Genomic DNA, 23,780 nt, shown 5'->3' with positions numbered 1-23,780 from the left:
GTAAGTCGTTGTTGTTGCTTTTTGCTTACATTCTCATATAATACAATTTTCAATTTCTCAAATCTTGCTTTCAAAACTCTCTTTAGAAATCTCTCTGCCTCCATTTTCTAAAACTTTCTTCTTGAAATTTCTCAAATCTTGTTTTTTCGGGTCATTAAATTTTTTTAACCCCAATATTTTCATTTTTATCTAACTTCGTAGTCCAAAATATCCCAGAAAAAAGCTCAACCTATTTATAATAAGATATGACTTAATGCAACTTACATGGTTTCATATAGTCTCATAACGTAACTCTTGACATTTTATGAAACATTTCAAGAGTTGTATCGATCAAATTTTATGACTATTAGCCATTATCAAAATGCATACATGGCCTCAAATTCAGTTAACGGATCGTGGTTCCCTCTTTTAGCTAAAGAGTTTCCACGTATGAATAACGACTTCCTATGGAAGGCAATGCTATAGCAACGACCACTCTATTACTTTGACAACACTTGCTGCTACAAACCTACAAATCAGAGTATATCAAACCATAATGTGTTTCGTTTTGTGTAATTCTAGACATTAAGCTCATAGCCCGAGTCATTTTAAATCATAACATTATTTTATGATAATCGTAGAGTATTCACCAACTAATCACTCATGCTAATGGAAGATACACAAAATAGTGTTGCAAGCATGAGATTTTTCTCTATATATTTCAGAGTTATCAACGAACATTTGAAAAAGAAATGAAGATAGGGGTGACTATATATATTCTCGGTAAGTAACCTACTTGTAGGCTCTCATTGCATCCTTAACCTAGTAAGTTATTGTGGGTTTTTGCTCTGCGCTTTAGGAAGTTTGGGCCTAGTTTTATAGCTATTTGAGCCTCTGGGAAGGCCTAAAGTTCTGAGCGATTCTCTTACTGCTCATAAACTCACTCTGGGTTTGGAGGTGGTTCACCCATTTATGGTGTCGTGAATCATAGCTTGGGGTGAACTAACGTTACTATTCTCTTGACTTAGTTAGGACAATATGACATCTAGTTGGTCTAAACATCAGTCGTGGAAGGTTAACTACAGGTCATCCACATGGTCATAGAGTCACTCTAGGTGCGGGGGTGCGGCCTCGTGTGCTTGCCAATTACTAGGTTATCTACGTTGTCTCAAACCCCTCTCAAGATAGGTTTACAGTGTAGAGGCCCTTGGTCATTTCCACCATGTACAACACATGGTTGCCTCAATGCGCTAACTATTTGACCTAGGCCTGACTCGACAATACGTGAACTTCTACTACTTGACAAGGTGCTACCAGCATTAAGGCTGTACCGTAGGAGATAAGAGACTGAGACTTTAGTGAAGTCTATTCACACTACTACTAGGCATTATAAGCTTTTCTTTTAGTCGTCCTTGAAATGGAGATTTACTAGGTTCTTAAGGGTGTCTAGGTGATTAAAATTTCATCTAGCATTTTTAGATCGCTCGGGACCTACTACTCGAGACTAATTCACTCTTTAGGGAACACTGAGGTCTAGACCCTCAATCGCTTCTCATGATCCTAAGGTTTTCGATCTACTTAAAATGTACTAACTTAGGTTAATGTAAAAACCGCTCTAGCTCTTGCTTTAGCACCCTAATCTTAGCTTGGTTCACGCATGCTTGCTTTGTTAAAGAGATATTCCTATCATCACCTAAAGCACAAATAATAACCATCAATCATCTGAAGTATAGATCTCAATATCTCATCCTCTTTTCTACCATAACATAAGGCATTAAAATCGACATGTATCATAAATTCTCATCCTAGGGGTATTTTAGTAAATTTTCATAATATATATAGTGTCACGGTCATGCTTGTCCAAGGCATGTTGCCCATGGCCGCATGCTCGTGACACGCCGAAACCTTTGCCTTGTACTACTTTATTGCTTTCTTTTACCGCTTTCATATTGTATTATTTCTTTTCTGTTTTCTTTAAGAGTACGACGTTTCAGCGATGTCATGGCTATGCCTGGTAGACATGAAATGCCTCAAAATATACTGTAGGGGGATACGACTTGTTGTCAACTTCTCCCTTCCCGATAATTATATGCAGTGAGTCGTTGTTGTTGCCTTTTTTGCTTACATTATCATATAACACTAATTTCCATTTCTCTCTCTTGCTTTCAAAACTCTCTTTCTAAGACTTCTTTCCCTCGCTTTCTAAAATCTTCTCTTGAAATCGAGACCCGAGGTTTGTATTCACGTTTTCCGACCGCAGGTAACATAACTCGAAGTAGGCTTGACCCACTCAGTGCTGAGAGTGGGTGCCACACAATCGCCAAATCTGCTGCCTAGAAACCGTGATTGTGACACATAGCATTCTCATCCAAAATTTCCCTATCGAAGTCCTAATCATTGCAACAAGTATTCCTTAAAGAAAGTTCAAGTGACTACTTATTTGGATGAACGGTGCTTTTTCGAACTAGCTTTTTCGTATGTTATGGGCTCCAAATTTTCTAAAACTTTTGTGTAGGCCCTAGTTCTAGTTCAAGTGAACTCAAGATTAGTATTGTGATGAAAAACAATTAAACAATTAAAAAATTAAAAAAATTAATTACAAAACGAGTAAATTATTTATAATAATTACAAGATTATTGTTGGAAGATAAAGTCACACAAAACTTTATTTTATTTCATTGAAAAATGTGTTTAGTTACCCAATTTTGAAATATTTTTTAAAGATGGAAAGCCTATTTTTGAAATGAGTGTTACCCGAAGTTTGAGAATTTGACTAATTTGTGTTGGAAAGAAATTTTTATTTTCTTTTTATCAAATTAGGGTTAAAAAATTATAATTAAAAAAAAAATGTGTGCTAAAATGGTAGGTTGTACAAGCTTTGCCTATTATCAAATTTTATTTTATTTAATTTTAACCCTTGAATTTAGTCACAATAATTTTGATAAATATAAATATAATTTATATTACCAAGATGAAAATATCGTTAATATTTATTTAAAAAATATTATATTTTTTAACTTTTTAATATATTTATGAGGTGTAAATAAACTAACTGTTTCCATCCCGCCTACTTTTATAATTTTAGAACTATTTTTTGAACATAGTACTAATGGTAAGAGTATGTTTGAACATTTTATTATCTCATGTTACCTAAGTTGAGAAGTACGGATCTTGTCTTAGAGGGGAAGTCCTCACTTCATTTTATTATCTCACTTGAACGGTTTGAACTCAGTCGGAGAATACACTATCTATCTGACTTGGGTTGGATACGCTCGAACCCTTTCCCTCTAGAGGGGAAGTCCTCACTTCATTTTATCATCTCACTTGAACGGTTCGAAGCCAGTCGGAGAATACACTATCTATCTGACTTGGGTTGGATACGCTCGAACCCTTTCCCTCTAGAGGGGAAGTCCTCACTTCATTTTATCATCTCACTTGAACGGTTCGAAGCCAGTCGGAGAATACACTATCTATCTGACTTGGGTTGGATACGCTCGAACCCTTTCCCTCTAGAGGGGAAGTCCTCACTTCATTTTATCATCTCACTTGAACGGTTCGAAGCCAGTCGGAGAATACACTATCTATCTGACTTGGGTTGGATACGCTCGAACCCTTTCCCTCTAGAGGGGAAGTCCTCACTTCATTTTATCATCTCACTTGAACGGTTCGAAGCCAGTCGGAGAATACACTATCTATCTGACTTGGGTTGGATACGCTCGAACCCTTTCCCTCTAGAGGGGAAGTCCTCACTTCATTTTATCATCTCACTTGAACGGTTCGAAGCCAGTCGGAGAATACACTATCTATCTGACTTGGGTTGGATACGCTCGAACCCTTTCCCTCTAGAGGGGAAGTCCTCACTTCATTTTACCATCTCACTTGAACGGTTCGAACCCAGTCGGAGAATACACTATCTATCTGACTTGGGTTGGATACGCTCGAACCCTTTCCCTCTAGAGGGGAAGTCCTCACTTCATTTTATCATCTCACTTGAACGGTTCGAACCCAGTCGGAGAATACACTATCTATCTGACTTGGGTTGGATACGCTCAAACCCTTTCCCTCTAGTTTCAACTCTTTAGAATTAGACTTAACTAATTTAAATTACTATGAGTAACTTTAAATTATTTTTTTTTTGCAAAATTAGGTAAGACAATTTCTAGACTTGGTGTCAAAAACACAAATAATTAAAAACTTCACCTTTATCTATAAATAGAGACCATATCTGAGCTTGTAGAGGCAAGCTCACAAGCATATCTTTGATTGGCATGGCTTTGATTTTGGCCACAATGATACTCATCTCCCTTCTTACATACCTCATTCAAGGATGGGTATTCAAAAGCAACACCTTTGGCAACAAACTCCCTCCTGGTCCAAAAGGGTTTCCCATTATTGGAAGCCTTCATCTATTATCAAAACTCATTCATAGAGATCTTCATCACTTATCCCAACGATATGGACCCATCATGTACATGCAATTAGGTCGTGTTCATGCCATCGTTGTCTCGTCCCCTCGAGCTGCCGAGCTCTTCCTTAAAACCCACGATCTTGATTTCCCGAGTCGTCCACTTACTAAGACCTCCAACCAAATATCCTATGGAAGAAAAGGGATTGCTTTTTCTCAATATGACTCCCATTGGCGTAATATGCGCAAAATGTGCACTCTCGAATTGTTTAGCTTCCTCAAAATCAACTCCTTTTCGTCGATGAGAAAGCAAGAGGTTCGTTTATTGGTCGATGATCTTCAAGAGGCTGCGGAAAATCGTGTTGCTGTGGATCTTAGTTCAAAAATCTCGTGTCTTATTGTAGATATCATGTGTTTGATGGTGGTGGGGAGAAAATATAGAGACAAAGAGTTGGATGCAAAGGGTTTTAAGGCTGTGATACAAGAAGCCACACGGTTAGCGGCAGCTCCTAACTTGGGTGATTTTTTCCCTTTTATTGCTAGGCTTGATCTTCAAGGATTGTGCCGTCGTGCAAAGTCTGTTGGTGATGTATTTGATGGGTTCTTAGAGAAGATTGTTGAAGAACATGTTGTGTCCAAGAATGATAAAAATAAGGACTTTGTAGATGTTATGTTGGATTTGATGGGATCTCGTGAAAATGACTACCAAATTGATTGCTCCACCATTAAAGCTATGATTCTCGTAAGTAAACTTCTCTCTTTGAAAGCTTCCAAAGTTTCAATTATAATAGCTGGAGCTCATTGCTAGTGGATATTGTTTTCTTTGGATTTTTCCTTTCGAGTTTTCCCTCGAAGTTTTTGAAATGAGTCTGGTAGTTAGAGGTTTCCACACCCTTATAAAACTGTTTCGTTACCTTCCCCAACCGATGTGGGACCTCATAATCCACCTCCTTCCAAGCCCAGCATTCTCGAGGGTACTCGTTCCTCATCCACACCCCTTCGGGGCCAGCGTTCTCGCTGGCACTTGTTCCTCTCTCTCCAATTGATGTGAGATCTCAGAATCTAGAGGTTTCCACACCCTTTTGTTCCCCTCTCCAACTGATGTGAGATCTCACAATCCACCCCCTTCTGAGCCCAACATCCTTGAGGGCACTCGTTCTTCATCCAACCCCTTCAGGGCCCAACGTCCTCAGTGACACTTATTCCTCTCTCTCCAATCGATGTGGGATCTCATAATCCACCCCCTCGGGGTCCAACATTCTCGATGGCACTCGTTCCTCATCCACTCTTCTTCTAGGCCTAGCGTTCTCACTAGCACTCGTTCCCCTCTCCAATCGACGTGAGATCTCTCAATTCACCCCCCTTTGGGGTCCAGCGTCCTCACTGGCACTCGTTCCTCTCTCTCCAATTGATGTAGGATCTCACAATCCACCCCCTTCGGGGCCCAGCTTCCTCACTAGCACACCCCCCGGTGTCCATTCCCTTCGGAGTTCAGCGTCTTCGCTGCCACACCGTCATGTGTCTGGCTCTAATACCATTTGTAACAGCTCAAACCCACCGCTAGCAGATACTGTCCTCTTTGGCCTTTCTCTTTGAACTTCCTCTCAAGGTTTTTAGAATACATCTACTAGTAAGAGATGTTTTACACCCTTATAAAAAAAATGTTTCCTTCCCCTCTCCAACCGATATGGAATCTCAAATCAACAGAATCAAAATGATTCATATATCTCTAAATTTTACAAACTTTACATCTCAATTGGCAGGATTTGCTCATCGCAGCTGTTGATAGTTCAACCACTATAATCAATTGGGCGTTACCCGAGCTTATTAAGCATCCACATATAATGAAGAAGATGCAAGAAGAATTGGAAAAAGTGGTGGGTTTGAATAGAATGGTTGAAGAATCAGACTTGAACAACTTAAAATACTTAGAGATGGTCATCAAAGAGACTTTTAGGATGCATCCACCCATTCCATTAATTCCACGTGAATCCATACAAGATTGCATGGTCAATGGTTACCATATTCCTAACAAATCTCGCCTAGTAATAAACGCGTGGGCAATAGGGCGAGATGCGAGGACTTGGTTAGATCCCGACGAATTTATTCCCGAGAGATTTGTTGATGAGCAAGTAGATATGAAAGGAAAAGATTTTAAACTGATTCCATTTGGATATGGTCGTAGAGGTTGTCCTGGAACGCAATTAGCATTGACCACAGTTCGGCTTGTGGTAGCTCAACTTGTACATTGCTTTGATTGGGAACTACCGAATGGTATGATGCAAGCTGAATTGGATATGACAGAAGAATTCGGTTTAACTTGTCCTAGAGCTCAAAATCTTGTCCTTATTCCCAGGTATCGACTAAACAATGCGAACCTGAATTAACTCACGAGTAGAGTAGAGTGTGATGGCTTCTTTCTTGACGGTTTAGTTTTTATTTTCAACCATTCTAGAAGAAACATTACTTTTTTCTAAGTTTTTCTTGTATCAATGGTAAGTTTTAAAAAGTTTTAGGTCGGATCGACAACGACTTCATACCACATTTTTCCAAGTTTTTCTTGTCTCGCTTTTGAATTTGTAAAATTTTTAGGTACGATCGACAACAACATCATTTTAATTTTGTGTTCTAGAAATTAATGTTTTTTTCTTCTTCTAATTTTTATACTATACTTTAAAAAATAAATTAAAAAAAAAAAAAAAAAAAAAAAAAAAAANCGGTTAGAATATCTCAATGAACCTTCTCAAATCTTACTCGGGAGAATTCCGAGTAATTCCGGCTTAGGGTTGTAGGGTTGTAGGGTTTAAGGTTTAAGATTTAGGGTTTAGAGGTTTAATGGGAGAGATATGTGAATCAAGTAAAAAACATAGTTCAATCTTTTATACCGATGTATCGTACTCTCTCGACCAGGTCATCCCGCCTAAGATAAGGATCGGGATCTCTCAACGGGTCTGGGCGCAGATAGCCTCCATCCGCAAAGAGATCTAAGACCTTTTTTTGAACGGACCCACGTCCCATAGGGATACAATGAAATTTGTCTTATCTCTTTGATTAAGTCTTTTAGTGGGATTTCTAGGAATAAAGTGGGTGATGACTTCCTAATGCTTAACGAATGTATCTAAGGCTATCAAATATACCGATTTGCTTCAGTGAGAAATTTGGCCGAAAAGTGCTTGAAGCTGAATGAATTTCTTATGCCCTATTTAATTTTGTTGCAACTATTTTTAAGTACTAACCTAATTAAAAGAAGAAGAAAAAAACGATCCACGGATAGAAAGAAAAAGAGAAAAAAAAAAAAAGATCTCGAGATCGATAAACTGTTATAAATTGTATGTACGAAAATAATATTCGAACAAACATATATTTTCAGTTGTGGCCACCAATCCGGACTAAATTGGACCTATCATATATGCAACTCATGCTCTAGAGACCTATCATTAAAACCATCATAGGGGTGGCCTCTAGTCCGGACTAAATTGGATGTGTAGTACTTCCCTACACACGACTCACATGTGTGAGTGTGGATCTCCAAGCGGTTCGCACCCCCCTTGACCCATCAAAGTCGAGCTAGTTGTCCGTAGCGACATCCAAGAGTTAGCAGACCCCTGAGTGTCATGCAAGACATGATCATCTCATCATCATAGTGTACACATCCGCACTATCACAAAATGCATGAGTTCCCTATAGTTTCTCATCTTTAAAACATCTTTGTGACTCACCCTAAGTTCCGTTCACATATTACTACAAGTAATATATGTACATTGGTCTTCGTACATTCATCATCATTAACATTAACTAGGGCAATGTCCTAGGAAAATCATAGTCGTAATGCAGCGTGACATTTAAAACATGCATTTCATCTTTATATGGAAAACAATGTCATATTAAGGAACTTCATAATCTTACATCGTTATGTTGTCATGCATTATCATCATCATACAACGTCATTATATAACAACATTATGAACATCATTCATGTCATCATACGTCATACATCGCACATCATCATCATATAATAATCAAAGCATCATAAGTATAAAGCATAAATGACATGTGCAAGGGCCACTAGGCACGTGTCGTCATACATCATACAAGTCGTCTAACCTATCATATAGTAAGACCACGTGGCCACAACAACACACATTTTACAAGCATGCCTAGTGGCCCCTTGTCCGGGGCATGTTACCAATGGTCTCCAAACCCCTCTTGATTTCTTTCACGTTAGTTAGGTATTTACTATTTTTGTATGTCCACTCCGAAACAACTGGACAAATCCCAGGCTGATCGATTGGTAAAGATCAAAGATCAGTTACTCAACCTGAGTGAAGTTCCTGATGGAATGAGGCTTTTAAAATCTCACATGAACGAGATTGCGACTAAAACATACAAGATTGACTAAATGTCAGGCCGCCTTGAGGCAATGCCCATCCATGAATTAATCTAAGGGTCGAGACCCTAAAAGACAAGGCTACAACTGCAAGTACATGAACATACAAGATGATTAGTGTACCGTGGACACTTGGGAGAGCTTAAAACAGGAACTTCGCTCACAGTTCTTCTTAGAGAATGTTAAGATAATAGCAAGAATGAGAGTTGAGGCTACCGGGAATATATGAGACTATGTTAGTAGTTTTCTAGACTTATGTTGGATACTTGTGACTTGTCCAAGAAAGACAAGGTCTTCAATTTTGTCGGGGGTTGAAGCTGTGGGCGAAGATGAAATACTCCAAGTAAAGTTAAGGTAACCCAAGAAAGGTTTAAGGAAACCAAGGAAACTATTGAGAGACCCAAGCAAGGACAATAGGCGTTGGATAACTACCAAAATACCCTTAAAGTTCAAAATATTTACATATTTGCCATTGATAAGAAAAGCTAGAGCAACCCGCACAAAATCAATTGAATCTCAAAATTCAACTGTTGTATTGAGCTAAAATTTGAGTGTGTTCAAGAAGACTCGAGATACTTAAATCTAACTACTAGAATTCAAATCTAAGGTCGGTAGCCCCCTCGTGGCAGAAGAAGCGAAGGTTGTGTTGGAAACAATCATCTAGCTGACAATGCAAAGAGTAGTGGAGATCCAAGTACATGGACATTCAAGATGGTTGATGTACTTGTGGACACCACAAACCAAGACGAACAATTAGAGTTGCAGAAACCTCCACTCGTATCGTTGTTAGCCTTCGCCCTCTTTGCGCATTTGAGAACGCCACTTTTCGCCTTGGGACATTTTAATGATATTTAGTACTAGATTATTGTTTACTATATATATTATATTTGATATTTTATTATAAGACAAATATCTAGCCTTCTTACCTTATCTTTCCATTTGTTGTTATTTCAAATCTTTCCCTTTATTGTTATTTCATTATTTCAATTTATTATTATTTTCATATTCTTGTGATTTATTTAATTGTATTTCACACACCAGTGGTGGATTAAGCAAACATTCTAACATTCTCAGGCACCAATCACGAGGAATTGAATTTGTAAAAAGCAAACATTCTCAGGCGCCAATCACGAGGAATTGAATTTGTAAAGTCCTTCATAAATTGCTATACATGAAAGTGAAAGTAAAGATGTCTAGTTTACTACACATAATTTCATAATAAATATAAAGTTTCTGATTCTTAATTCCAATCCCAAGTTTTAATTATTTTTTAAATTTTGAGTTTATTTTGTAATATTTTTAATAATTTTGCTCAAATAAATGTTTTAATAAAATTATATAAATTTTTAATTATAAATATTTATTACAATTTATGTTTCAAACTATAAAATATATGATATAGAGAGGAATAAATTATATTAAATCATATATATATATAATCTTAAACAATTATACTAATTTCTAAATAAAATAATAAAAATAATTTAAAAAATAATTAGGTATAAAATAATGGCTAAATTAATTTTTAAAAAAACCTTCGGTGTTCAAAACTTACAATAATATTACACTTTTAAAATTTTCAAAAATTTCATTAATAACTTTAATTATTTTAAAAATATTCAAAAATTACTCTTCCATTAATCAAATGGTTTACAAAATAAGGTTTTACATGGTTAGGAAAGTTTTTTTTTCTCGAACATCAATTTTAAAATCGTCAAACAAACATGAACTTTAGATACACATACCTGTTCCCACCTTTTCTCCCATGAGCGATAGGAAAATGACATCCGGAATATGATCAAGGGCGGGCTCCCGTGCCCTTTTTCTAAGGATCTCGGAGCGTTACGAGCTGTCACCTCTCGTAAACTTTATGTACATTCTTAGGCTGGAACAAGCAAATCCAATTTCTTACCTGCTGGACCAAGCAAATCGACCATTGCAGGCAATTTCTTGCCCTTCAACATTCTATACACAATTCCCACAACATTTCAAAGAGAAAAGTACTTCCTAGTTCTTACAAACTCATCATATAGATGATATCTCTGTAACAATACTCACAATCCAGTAAAACTACATGGAAACTTGATACACATCAAATACAAACAGCTCAAATCATCAATACAATAGAACTTTTACACACAGATTTAAACAAAAAAGAATAGAAAAAGAAAACCCCCACCTTTTCTTCTCCCTCAAACTTAAAAACTCTCAAGGGGGAATGGGGATCTGGGAAACTTGCACAATTACAAGAAATCAATCCACAACTCATTTTTTTCAAAAGATTGCACAGTCAAAAAAGAATAAGGTAACCAAACTCGAAAACCAAACCCGAAAAGCAAAAAGAAAAATACTAAAATGAAGAGGAAAACTCCACATAATTCTACTCCTTATACCTCTTATGATTACCTGTGCTCAATCAGAATCACTTGAGCTGGAGCTGGAGCTAGAACCTGATTCTGATTTTCCAGATTTTGCCTTTTTGTCTTTAGTTCTGGAAGCAGAAACCTTTGGATTTAAAGATTTTTCATCGACTATGTCTGCTGGTTTGTCGACATTAGTCGTGTTTGATGGGACAGTCTCAATGTTGGAATCCACTCCATATGGTTCTAATCCTCCCTCTGATGGATCATTTGACACGGAGCTCGTTGGAAGTTCGTTCAAGTTTTTCTCTGAGGCTTGCAGCATCAAGGCAACATGAATATCTCCTAGTGATTTTGCTTCAACAACTTCCAAATCTGAACTTGTTTCGGCTTTGGATTCTTCTTTAATCTGGTTTTCGACCGCACTGGGAAGGATGACATCCTCCAAATCTACTCCTTCATGGAGTTGCCTAAAAGCTAAGTTGATATCATCTAGTGATCTTGCTTCAAGAATTGGTATATCTGATTTAGTCTCAGTAGGATTGGAAGTAGAACCTGATTCAACAATGCTATGTTCGGAGAGTTGCATCAAAGCAACATGGATATCTCCCACAGATCTTGCTTCAACGACTTCCAAATCCGAACTTGCTTCAGGATTGAGTTCATTAATCTGGCTTTCAATCGCACTGGGAAGAATGACATCCTCCACGTCTACTCCTTCGTGAAGTTGCCTAAAAGCTATGTTGATATCATCAAGTGATTTTGCTTCAAGCATTGGTATATCTGATTTTGATTCTAAGTTGTTGGAGCTAGAACTTGATTCATCTATGTTATTCTTTGATACTTGCGTCAAAGCAACATGAATATCTTCGAGAGATCTCGCTTCCACATCCTCCAAATCCGAACTTGCTTCAGGATTGAGTTCATTAATCTGGCTTTCGATCGCACTGGGAAGAATGACATCCTCAACATCGACTCCTTCGTGAAGTTGCCTAAAAGCTAAGTTGATATCATCAAGTGATCTTGCTTCAAGAATTGGTATATCTGATTGAGCTTCTAAGTTGTTGGAGCTAGAACTTGATTCATCTATGTTATTCTTTGATACTTGCGTCAAAGCAACATGAATATCTTCGAGAGATCTCGCTTCCACATCATCCAAATCCGAACTTGCTTCAGGACTGAGTTCATTAATCTGGCTTTCAATCGCACTGGGAAGAATGACATCCTCAACATCGACTCCTTCGTGAAGTTGCCTAAAAGCTAAGTTGATATCATCAAGTGATCTTGCTTCAAGTATTGGTATATCTGATTTAGCTTCTAAGTTGTTGGAGCTAGAACTTGATTCATCTATGTCATTCTTTGATACTTGCGTCAAAGCAACATGAATATCTTCAAGAGATCTCGCTTCCGCATCCTCCAAATCCGAACTTGCTTCAGGATTGAGTTCATTAATCTGGCTTTCCATCGCACTGGGAAGAATGACATCCTCAACATCGACTCCTTCGTGAAGTTGCCTAAAAGCTAAGTTGATATCATCAAGTGATCTTGCTTCAAGCATTGGTATATCTGATTTAGCTTCTAAGTTGTTGGAACTAGAACTTGATTCACCTAACTTTGATACTTGCGTCAAAGTAACATGAATATCGCCGGGAGAACTTGCTTCCACAACCTCCAAATCCGAGCTTGATTCAGGATTGAGTTCATTAATCTGGCTTTCAATCGCACTGGGAAGGATGACATCCTCAACATCGACTCCTTCGTGAAGTTGCCTAAAAGCTAAGTTGATATCATCAAGAGATTTTGCTTCAAGCATTGGTATATCTGATTTAGCTTCTAAGTTGTTGGAGCTAGAACTTGATTCACCTATGTTATCCTTTGATACTTGTGTCAAAGCAACATGAATATCTCCAAGAGATCTCGCTTCCACAACCTCCAAATCCGAACTTGCTTCAGGATTGAGTTCATTAATCTGGCTTTCCATCGCACTGGGAAGAATGACATCCTCAACATCGACTCCTTCGTGAAGTTGCCTAAAAGCTAAGTTGATATCATCAAGTGATTTTGCTTCAAGCATTGGAATATCTGATTTAGCTTCTAAGTTGTTGGAGCTAGAACTTGATTCACCTATGTTATCCTTGGATACTTGTGTCAAAGCAACATGAATATCTCCGAGAGACCTCGCTTCCACAACCTCCAAATCCGAACTTGCTTCAGGATTGAGTTCATTAATCTGGCTTTCCATCGCACTGGGAAGAATGACATCCTCAACATCGACTCCTTCGTGAAGTTGCCTAAAAGCTAAGTTGATATCATCAAGTGATCTTGCTTCAAGAATTGGTATATCTGATTTAGCTTCTGTCGGATTGGAATTAGAACCCAATTCAAATCTCTCTGCTTGAGCTTCCTCTGGGAGTACCTTTTCTTCAAGGACTGGTTCCCCAACTTCTTTGACGCTAAAATCCCCAACTTCGTCCAATTCTACTAACAATCCTTCATCAATATCTGTTATTTCATATACCTCTTCCCTAGTCATCTTTTCTGAAAAACGAGGTCCAAATGTTTCTGCTAGATAGTCCAAATGCCTTGAAAACTCCTCACGATCCTCAAATACGACTTCATCAACAATATCATCTTTTGGATCTCTTCCAGTATTGAGTGATCTGAAGTCATGATCAGATGAAGATGAGGATGAATCAGAGTCTACAGAAGATAAAGCTGTTGAAATGTCTTCATGAACTTCTGGTGTTATATTTTCAGAGATTACTTCAGCAGCAGAATCTGTCAATAAAACACCTGGTTCCTGCGAAGTATGAGCTTGATATCGTCATTTTACTTCTCTAATTAAATAATATGACTATAGTCTTCTCTCACAAAGCCACAATCAATTCATTAAATAACATGGTAAGAGAAATTATCATACTCAGATCAGTTAAAAGAGAAACTTGCAGTGGTATGCTAGATCTTACGGAAACGAGACCCCATGCAGATAGGGCCATCCACAGGCCACGAAAAATGCAATAATTATATATCACGTTTAATCAATATCTAATCCATGATGAATACAACATTATGATTTATGAGTAACTCTATGGATTGAATCTTTTCAAGATCATTGATGCAATAGCAAGAATTGGATCTTTTCAAGATCCTTGATGTCATAATAAGAAGAGAACCATCAACTCAAAAAAAGTATTCAAAAAGATCAGTAATCTAGCAACACTTACCTCAGTATCCTCACTGTTACTAAGATCATCAACCATTGGCTTGTCCGACCAGGACTGCTCTAATTCAGTGACAGGCGAAATATCTTCAAGAGCCACATTAGGAGTACTAGAATCTGAAGAATCAATTTTAATATCCAGATCCTGCAGGGCTTCACTCTCTGTGTGTGGTTCGACACTTGAGGACTCAACGATATCTTGTTCAGACCTAACAAATTCTTTCACATTCATTGACCGCTCCTCAACTTGGTCCAATTCAGAAGGAAATGTCGAAGGCAAAGAAATCAAACTGACTTGCTCATCCACCACTGGAGTGGTTTTTTGTTCCGGTGATCCAGTAATAGTTGCATTGGTAGTAGTCAAATTGTCATAAGCAGTAGCCACAGAATCTGTCGTCTCAACCAGGTCATTTACATCTTGAGCTGGGATTTCTGAACCACGATGTGATATAGAAGTAGTAGGTTGTTCAGTATGACAAATTACATCAGTTTGCAAAATTACTTCTTCCACAGAACTGCTATCGGATGAACTTGATCTACAGATTTTTGTTTGTTCAACTTCAGGACTTTCTTCGTTATTCAATGTTTCATGCATTTCCACATGTTTTGGATTTGAAGGTGACCCAATATCTGATGAAACATGGATTTCGGCTGAAGAGAGTTGGTTCTCTGGTTCAGTGAAAGTCAGACAACGAGAAGAGATCTGATCACTTGAAGGTGAAGAATCTAGATTTTCATCTTCAACTTTGTGAATTCCATCAATACTACCCTCCTCATGACTTGTCAACTGATCTTTTTCTTCCATAACATCACCGACTATTACTCTCTCTACTGATGCAATGTCCGAGAAGGACAGACCAGAATCTATTGTAACATGCTCAACTAAAAGTTCAGGGGCCACGGCTAAGTTTTGAGCATCATAATTGGTGTCATGCTTGGGAGACTCAACCTTTGCAACCTCATGAACAATAAATTCTGAAACTTCCCTCGATTCTTGTTCATTTTTATCAACTTTATGTAACTCTGAGGAGTCATCATGCATATCTTTCAAGCTGGAAGTAACGTCCTGTTCTATTTCAGAATGTACTTCGGATTCCTTACCTGAAAAGGAGGCGATTGTGTCAGTAAAAAGGGAAGAGTGCATATTGGTTAATTCTGTATACGCATTATAATAAACAAGTGAAAACGAGAGCTCACCTTTTGCTTTAGGGCTAGAGTCATAAACGGGCTCCTTATGCTGATTGTCAGCCAACACTTCACTGGCATTCTTGAAGTCGGCGTCTTCTTCAACGGCAGTCGACATTGTTAGGCTAGTAGTATCAATACCAGATTCCTCTGCTTGCAGGCTACTCAGTTTCACCTCATCTGTTTTGAACTCAAATGGTGTTTCATTCACTTCTTCTGATAATGAACACAAGCTGGAATTGCTGCTGAAATTTGTTTCAACTAATACATTTTTGGAGTGAATTTCGCTGGCATTAATCTCCACTGGGGTATCTGCAGCTCCGATTTCAGTTGGTCTAGATTGGCTTTCTAAGTGACTCTCAGTAGATCCCAAAGTTATCTCAATCACTTCATGATGCACATCTCTGTTTTCTTGTACGCAATCTTCAGAGCCAATAAACTCCCATGGTTCATTTTCATGCTCGATACCACTGGCTGAGGAGTCAAAGTAGGAACCTGTTGCTGCTTCCAGAAAAGATTGTGATTCATCAGGCTTCTTGTCATCCTGATCTGGAATGGAAGTCATTGATTCAGTATCAGAAACAGAACTCAGTTTTGATTCATCGACTTCACTAAATTGTCTCTCTAATGGAGAGCAGCTTGTTCTTTCGGCAGCTATTTTTTCAGGCATGAAATATGGTTTCCATCTAATATTTTGTTGCTCTAGCTTGGAAATAGCAAAGTTTGAGGGGCCCACACTGAAACTTTCATGTCTTCGGAATATATCTTTCTGTTGAGGTGGAAAAAATTCTTGTTCAAAATCATCACTTTTGAGATCCGGTTTTTCTTCATTTGGGTCATATGGAAGATCAAATGGATTACGTCTAGGCAACAAAATAGATGGAGCAGACCCAGGAATTGGTGGCAATCCCATATTGTCGTATGAATCATAAGAGGGATCAAATGGGTTATGTCGGGTTGTAGATATGGGCGGTACATTACTAGGAAGATCAAAACCATCCAAGTCTATCAAATTCTTCCCAGCCAACATTCTCATGTTGTTCCTTGCTCTTCTCCTTGCAATGAGACTTTCCAAACGCTGATTCCTTTCTAGCTCTAAGCTTCCCAAATCCATGAGATTCTTTTGATCATCCTCGGTCCACTTGATAGCTGATTTGCTCTCATCCTCTTTCTCTTCTTGCATCCCCTCATCATCCTCATCGTCCTCGTCGTCCTCATCCTCAGCAACACCGCGTTTTTCTCCATGGATTTTAGCCTCATCATCTGACATCACACATTCACCATCACTTTTACAAGACTGTTCTGAAGAAGCATCTGACACTTCATTTGACATATGAGCAGGTTGTGGAGCTTCTGAGTTCAAGAGAGGGTGCAACTCATCCAGCAAAGGCATGATATCAGCCATTGAGGCATCAGGTGAGGAGCTTTCTGCTCTATCAGAATCAGAACCCAAAGAATCATAATCGTTTTCATCATGATCATCTTTATCACTGAGAGATGAGTTCAGATTATCTCCTTTATGGACATGTTCTATGGAGATGTTAGGATCTTCTACTTCAAAAACCTCATTTCTCATGCTTTGGGCAGCCAAAAGCTGGTTCTCTATAACATTTTCACCATCTGTTGCCGAACTTTTGACATCCAAATCCCTTTCATAAATTTCTCCCCTCTCCTCCAACTCTGAACTATGGAATTCTCTCTCTGTTACTGTCTTCTCACCTTCACCCTTTTCAAACTCCTCAACTCCACCCCTCTCAAACACCTCAACACTGCCCTTCTCAAACTCAATTTCACGATTTTGCTCATCGATCACAGGAGCAAAGCCAACAAAACCAGCATGTTCGTCAAGCTTGCTTGTCTTCCTCTCTTCTTCAGAATACCTTTCCACATAAGAATTTCCTACTTCATTTCCTTCAAAGCTCTCAACAGTAAAACCATCATCCTCCTTAGCAACAACAGTAGCATTGTCCAAAATCCCAGATCTCAAGGAAGCTACATCACGTGAAACCTTCTCCTCTGTTTCAAATTCAGGTATATTAGGTTGCCCAAAACTCAGAAGGGTTCCAAGCAGAACAGCCGTGCAAATCAAAACAGGGGATGCGGACACCAAAAGGGAAAACAAAAAAGGACTTGATCTATACAGGAGAATCAACAAACACAGTAGAGCAGAGAGAAATGGATAATTACGAACTGATCTGTAGCAAGTTCTCATAGATACGACTGCAAATTTATTAATACGAAAAACCATTTTCACGGCCAATCTCATATATCTCTCCCTGTTCCCGCACGCTTCCATCCTTCTTTGTGAATAATCTTCATAGGTAAACACACCTGGGATTTTCCCACCAAATGAAGTTTCTGGACCCATTAACTTTTTTACTTCATTTATCTGAAAATAGAGAACTCCATAATTAAACCCCATGAATTAGTATCAGAAAAATAAATACATTACGTGACATTTCCTGTTGAAATCACTTATACGCTAATGGCACATCGCACATAGTACCAAGTTGGGAAGATAAGAGAGGATCCAAATTTCTTGTTCTATTAAAATATTTTAACAAATTAAACTTGCAACCTCACCTTGGCTTGCTGTTCTTCAGGGGGCAAAACCCTTTCTGTCGCATCACGTCTTGAATTTCTAGCGGACATCTTTCAGAATTCAAGAAAGTTGAACAGAATTAATTACTTTAGTAGATACAGATTAAGCGTTTGGATGCTCTCCAGTTGACCTTGAACAAAAAACGTTATAATTGTTAGATACTTCACCCTATGGCCTGATAATCTTTACAAGATCATACACTATTCATCTTCAAAAGAAATGGACTAGCTCAATCAAAGCAATGCATTACAGGTCAACTATTTCTCGTCACCTAATTAGTTTATCTTCTTTTTGCATTGCCTAGATTAGCTACAGTTGTTACGACTCATTGAAAGAGTAATCAACGAAGAATAGAAAGCTACAACCAAATTGCAAGGCTGACGCAGTGGCCAACCAACAATACTTCTTTATGATTGGAGTTTATCTTCATAATCCAACTTCCCTAGTGTTGTAAATTTCAGGCGTTCTCAGAAATAAAAAACAGAGAAATCACCACGAGATGCAATCCAATGATTCAGAGGATGTAAATTAAGAACAGAACAAAGATAACACTCGGAAAACAACGAATCCACACCACGCCTTTCAAATCATGTCGAAACAATCCTCCTTCGATCGACCGCAAGAAAATCAAATCAAAGGAAGCGATTGAACGAACTCCAAGTCCAGAAAACTTTATCCCGAGCTTGATCGGATCAAAAATTTGTTGTTTCAGTGAGAGAGAGAGAGAGACAGAGACAGAGACAGAGACAGACAGAAACGATATCTACCAGATTAGGCGAAAAGCACAAAATCAACAAGCTAAACAAACACCAATACTTCAAAACAGTAGAAAAACAAATACACAAAAGCAAGCTAAAAACCAGTATAACAATCAAGGAAACCACCAAATCTGCAATCAAGTGAAAAACTAAGATCAAACCAATACCTGATCGAGGAATCGAAGAAAGAAACCGAAATTGAACACTGCCAGAACAGTTTCCGGAGATGGGAAATTTGCAAATGAAGGGAAAAAAAAACACAGATGAGAGAGAGAAATGGAGGTGAGATAAAGAAGAAAGGAGATGAGAGAGAAAGTGAATGGTGTGCTGTATGTGAAATGTGCTGTGGCTATGGCCCCATCGGCTTTGGCCGCCTTTTCTTCCGATGGTAATTGTCAGCAAGGCCAACTCCTCCATTAGATAGCATGAAGAGAGTGACAGAAATTATAGTCTTTTTATATTTCGTACGTTTTTTCCTTTTCTTTTTTACTTATTTTAATTACTATTTTAATTTTGAATTTTAATATCAGCTTTATTTTCTCTTCTAACTTCTTGTTCGAGACTGAGTTGCATTCAAGTGGGTAAAATTAGCCGAGTATATCGAACTCGAAAAATCAGACTAACCCAACTCGAACCATAAGGGTTCTAACAACATTTTGGATTGGGTTGGATTCATTTTCTAAAACCATATCGATTTAGTTTGGGTTTCAGATTCATTGATAAAAAATTTGGGTTGACCCGAACCGAACTGACCCTTACTAAAATGAACATATATATATTGGACAACACAAAACCTAAACTTAATTCACGTTGTTGCCTCTCATCGTGGCACTTAGCATTCCTCTATACTCACTCAGTAGACTCAATCTTAGCCCTCATAGAGATGCAAATGCCAGCCACCGTCGCCCTTCATCGCAATGCTTAGACCTCACTGAGAGAAAGTAGGTTGTGAGCTCTGCTTGCATAACAGACAAGGGGCAACCCTTAAGTGGCGCCCATTCGAGCACGTGATGCTCAAGATTAAGAAGTGTCATGATGTGATAGAGGGAGGATGGTGAATCATCCAACGCACCAAGTGTGTATGTTCAAGCGAAGTCGAGGCATACACAAGGTTCGAGAGTATGAGGCAACACGAGTGTCAAAGATGAGCACGAAGAGGGTCAGGTAGGACCCCGGACCATAACCTTAGAAGTTAGGGTTTCAATATGAGTTTCAGTATGCGGTTCTAGAGTTAAGTTCGACTACACGAAAGACAAAAGCTCACTAAGTTTGGTGTCAATCAGATACTCGACGGACATTGCACGAGGTCGTATGATCGCTCACCAAAATGACTTATACTCGAGAAAGATTGAAAATGTCTCAAAATGTACTATAGGGAGAGCCATGGTGTTAGCTCTCCACCACCTCTGGACTCTATGGCCTACACGATCTCCCATGTGACACAAATGTGTGTCACAACATAGACGAGCATCTCAGGCATCTTCCTTTGAAAATGATCTTTCAATGACAGTATTGGACAACACAGGTATGCCAGTATTGCGCCCCAGCCCATGTGTCAGAGATTGGATTATGCACCTACTATCCAAAACAAATGGGCGTAAATGGTTTAGCATAGACATGGGAGAGTCCAATGCCAATAAAAAACCCAAATGGATGGATGTTCAGTATGTCTCAATAAGATGATCGACACATGGGTCAGTTCACAACGGATGTGTTCAAGCAAGCCAAAATGACCAAGCAATCCCGAGACATGAGATGACATCACGATGCAAGGATCATGCTGTAGAGTAGAGTCGAGTAGGATGAGTTACCCCTAGTCTCGTAATTTCATAAAAAGTATATAGTATAAATATATATATTATAAAAATTGTCACAGCCTAGAAAAGAAAAAGGAATGAGATTAAAATTGAATAATATTAAGATTATTTAAATGTATTTTTGAGAATGTTAGGGACATCATTGCATCATCGGCTTTAGTGCCACGCAAATACGACATTATATTATCCTATTTGCTTGCTGTCCATATTCTAATTTCTTTAATTTAATCCATTAATTTTATAAACATACTTTAATCTACCAGTGGTTGAAGAATATAATATTCATTTTTATATTAAACAATATAATAATAAATTTGATATATATATATTTTTTTAAAATAAATTTATGAGTTTTTAATTGTATGTCTAATACGTATTTGATACAATATTAAATTTAAATATATATATTAATTAGGTCAATGAGAATTAAAAAAATATGTATGAAAATAAGATAAAAGGAGAAAAAACAAAAAGGGGTCAAAGGGTTGGGTTGGCAATAAAAGATGGGGTGGGCGGTGCCAAGATGTAGACGTGGGAGCACCAACACAGCCCTTTCCTCTTCGTCGGTTCCCAAATTTTCAACCAACCCAATTCTTTTTTTTTTAGCCTAATAATTATACCAAACAATAAATGATTTAATATTTTAGGAATAATTTGTCGAGTATCTCGTAATAAATACTCTTTTACTGTAATGATTTAGGTCCACCACCAGATGATATTGTCCTCTTTGGACTTTCCCTTTCGAGCTTTCCCTCAAGGCTTTAAAACGACCAAGGCCCACCACTAGCAGATATTGTCCTTTTTGGACTTCCCTTTCGGGTTTTCCCTCAAGGCTTTAAAACGCGTCACACTCTTATAAAGGGTATTTTGTTCTTGTTCTCCTCCCCAACCAATGTGGGATATCACATTTACCCTACTAATGTAACGACCCAGATCCACCGCTAGCAAATATTGTCCTATTTGGGCTTTCCCTTCAAGGCTTTCAAACGCGTCTTCTAAGGAAAGGTTTACATATTGTAAGGCTCACGTTTTGGGCCCATGGCCCAACAACAAAATAAGAGTTATAAAAAAAATAAGCCCTAAGGTTCAGCATGTGAGCCAAATCCTTAGCGAGTCACTGCCCGCCACTCTTCCTTCTTTCTGCCGCCGCTCGCCGCCCTTTCTTCTTTTTTTTTCACTTTTCTTCTTAAGCAGCTACCACCCAACGCTCATGGTCCTCGCTGGCACTCTTTCCTTCCTCCAATCGATGTGGGACCACCCCCCAAATCCACCCCCATTCGGGGCCCAACGTCCTCGCTGGCACTCTTTCCTTCCTCCAATCGATGTGGGACCACCCCCCAAATCCACCCCCATTCGGGGCCCAACGTCATCGCTGACACTCTTTCCTTCCTCCAATCGATGTGGGACCGCCCCCAAATCCACCCCCCTTTGGGCCCAGCGTTCTTACTGGCACACCGCCTCGTATCTACCCCCTTCGGGGAACAACGAGAAGGCTGGCACATCGTCCGGTGTCTGCCTTCGAGGTCCAGCGTCATCGCTGACACTCTTTCCTTCCTCCAATCGATGTGGGACCGCCCCCAAATTCACCCCCCCTTTGGGGCCCAGCATCCTTACCGACACACCGCCTCGTATCTACCCCCCTTCGGGGAACAGCAAGAAGGCTGACACATCGTCTGGTGTCTGGCTCTGATACCATTTGTAACGATCCAGATCCACCACTAGCAAATATTGTCTTCTTTGGGTTTTCCCTTTCTGGCTTCCCCTCAAGGTTTCCACACCCTTGTAAATGGTGGTTTGTTCTCCTCCCCAACCAATGTAGGACTTCACAACTAAAGTTTTCATAAGTAAAGATTTCGAGCAATTTCGAGTAAAGAAAAGTAGAGTAGTATTGTACGGAGTTTTCTAATCTCTTTTTGATAGGTTTTAATAAAAAAGACGCGACTGTGTTGTATTCAACATTTTTCCACATTCTAATTTCTTTATGTTCCTTCCATACGACAATTTGAATATAACTAAGTAGATAAACTCATTAATTACCATTTTAAAGGTCGTTGCTTTGTTCTTCTGTCCCACTAGTTAGATAGTAATAAACATCAATTCGTACTTTAAATTACAATGTACAACTCACTCTCTAAGTTTCCCTCCGACATCTTTTTGGGTGTTAAAAGCTTTACAAAATCATGTAGGACTGAGTAATAGTTAGTTGATGGATCGTGGAGTTATTCATTAAATGATAAGTTTGATATGAACTACGATCAAGGAATTTTCATACCTCAAGATCCAATTAGAAGTACGAAAGTCAAGAAGTTACAACAATCTTGATTCACTTATATTCAAGCTAGGATGAACTCGTCGAATGAAATTCTAGAAGATGTTGGAGTTCTTCCCTACATGTTGTGCAAAGTTGAGCTTCAAAATAGAGATACTTTAAATGCACTATAATTTAGTTTTAATGAACCCATAATTGAATTTATGGAATTAGTTCAAAGATTGTTACTAGACAACACATTTTTTTTATAACATTATTTTAATTATAATTTTAATATTTGTTTGTCATTTAAGCTAAACAGTTTTTAACACGGAAGTTAACTATCATTTTAATATTGAGATTATGTGTATATTTAACTCATATGGGCTAAAGGTTGTCAAAAACTATATAAAGTTCTTTTCTTTGATGGTAGACATCACATTTTGGAATCGAAAAGAGCCGAGTTTCTATTTTAAATTTGTTGAGAGCTAAACTTTTACTTTGCAAATTCATGTGTTTAGAACTTGACAAGAATCATTCAAGTGAAATAAATTCATGTGTTTAGAACTTGGCAAGAATCATTCAAGTGAAATTGATCGAATCTCTTATCACGAGTTTAGAAACAAGTTTTCTTTATTATTGATCTTGATCATCAAAGTAATCCGTTCCAAAACTTTCCTTTTGATTGATTCCATAACAATGTTTGGTCCCTATCGTTTCATAAAACTAACATAGTTCATAGACTTTAGTTTGTACACGTACTTCAAAATTTATGTAACGTGTTAGTCTCTATCGCTCTATGAAAGTAATTTTATGATAT

The 23,780-nt window shown here is 38.2% G+C and overlaps 2 protein-coding genes across 3 annotated transcripts; one reads left to right on the top strand and one right to left on the bottom strand.

Moving 5' to 3' along the window:
• Positions 1-4,246: 4,246 nt before the first annotated feature.
• Positions 4,247-6,770, top strand: LOC111803334 (cytochrome P450 CYP736A12-like). Its single transcript, XM_023687685.1, has 2 exons — positions 4,247-5,125; positions 6,147-6,770. Exons 1-2 carry the CDS (start codon positions 4,247-4,249, stop codon positions 6,768-6,770), a joined length of 1,503 nt encoding a protein of 500 aa, XP_023543453.1.
• A 3,968-nt stretch (positions 6,771-10,738) lies between these two features.
• On the bottom strand, positions 10,739-19,303 carry LOC111803318. 2 transcript variants are annotated; one of them, XM_023687661.1, is made up of 6 exons: positions 19,063-19,303; positions 18,119-18,267; positions 15,548-17,924; positions 14,355-15,451; positions 13,452-13,930; positions 10,739-12,413 (listed from the first exon to the last, which is right to left on the bottom strand). In XM_023687661.1, exons 2-6 carry the CDS (start codon positions 18,185-18,187, stop codon positions 11,183-11,185), a joined length of 5,253 nt encoding a protein of 1,750 aa, XP_023543429.1. In that variant the 5' UTR covers positions 18,188-18,267; positions 19,063-19,303; the 3' UTR covers positions 10,739-11,182. The 2 variants fall into 2 exon arrangements, with proteins under 2 accessions (XP_023543429.1, XP_023543428.1); XM_023687660.1 differs by having other exon boundaries at positions 10,739-13,930.
• Positions 19,304-23,780: the final 4,477 nt, after the last annotated feature.

Source organism: Cucurbita pepo, chromosome LG10, assembly GCF_002806865.2.
Source record: "Cucurbita pepo subsp. pepo cultivar mu-cu-16 chromosome LG10, ASM280686v2, whole genome shotgun sequence".
Taxonomy (NCBI): Eukaryota; Viridiplantae; Streptophyta; class Magnoliopsida; order Cucurbitales; family Cucurbitaceae; genus Cucurbita; species Cucurbita pepo.
Note: the sequence above shows the minus strand (reverse complement) of the source record. Positions and strands in the feature narration are given on the sequence as shown.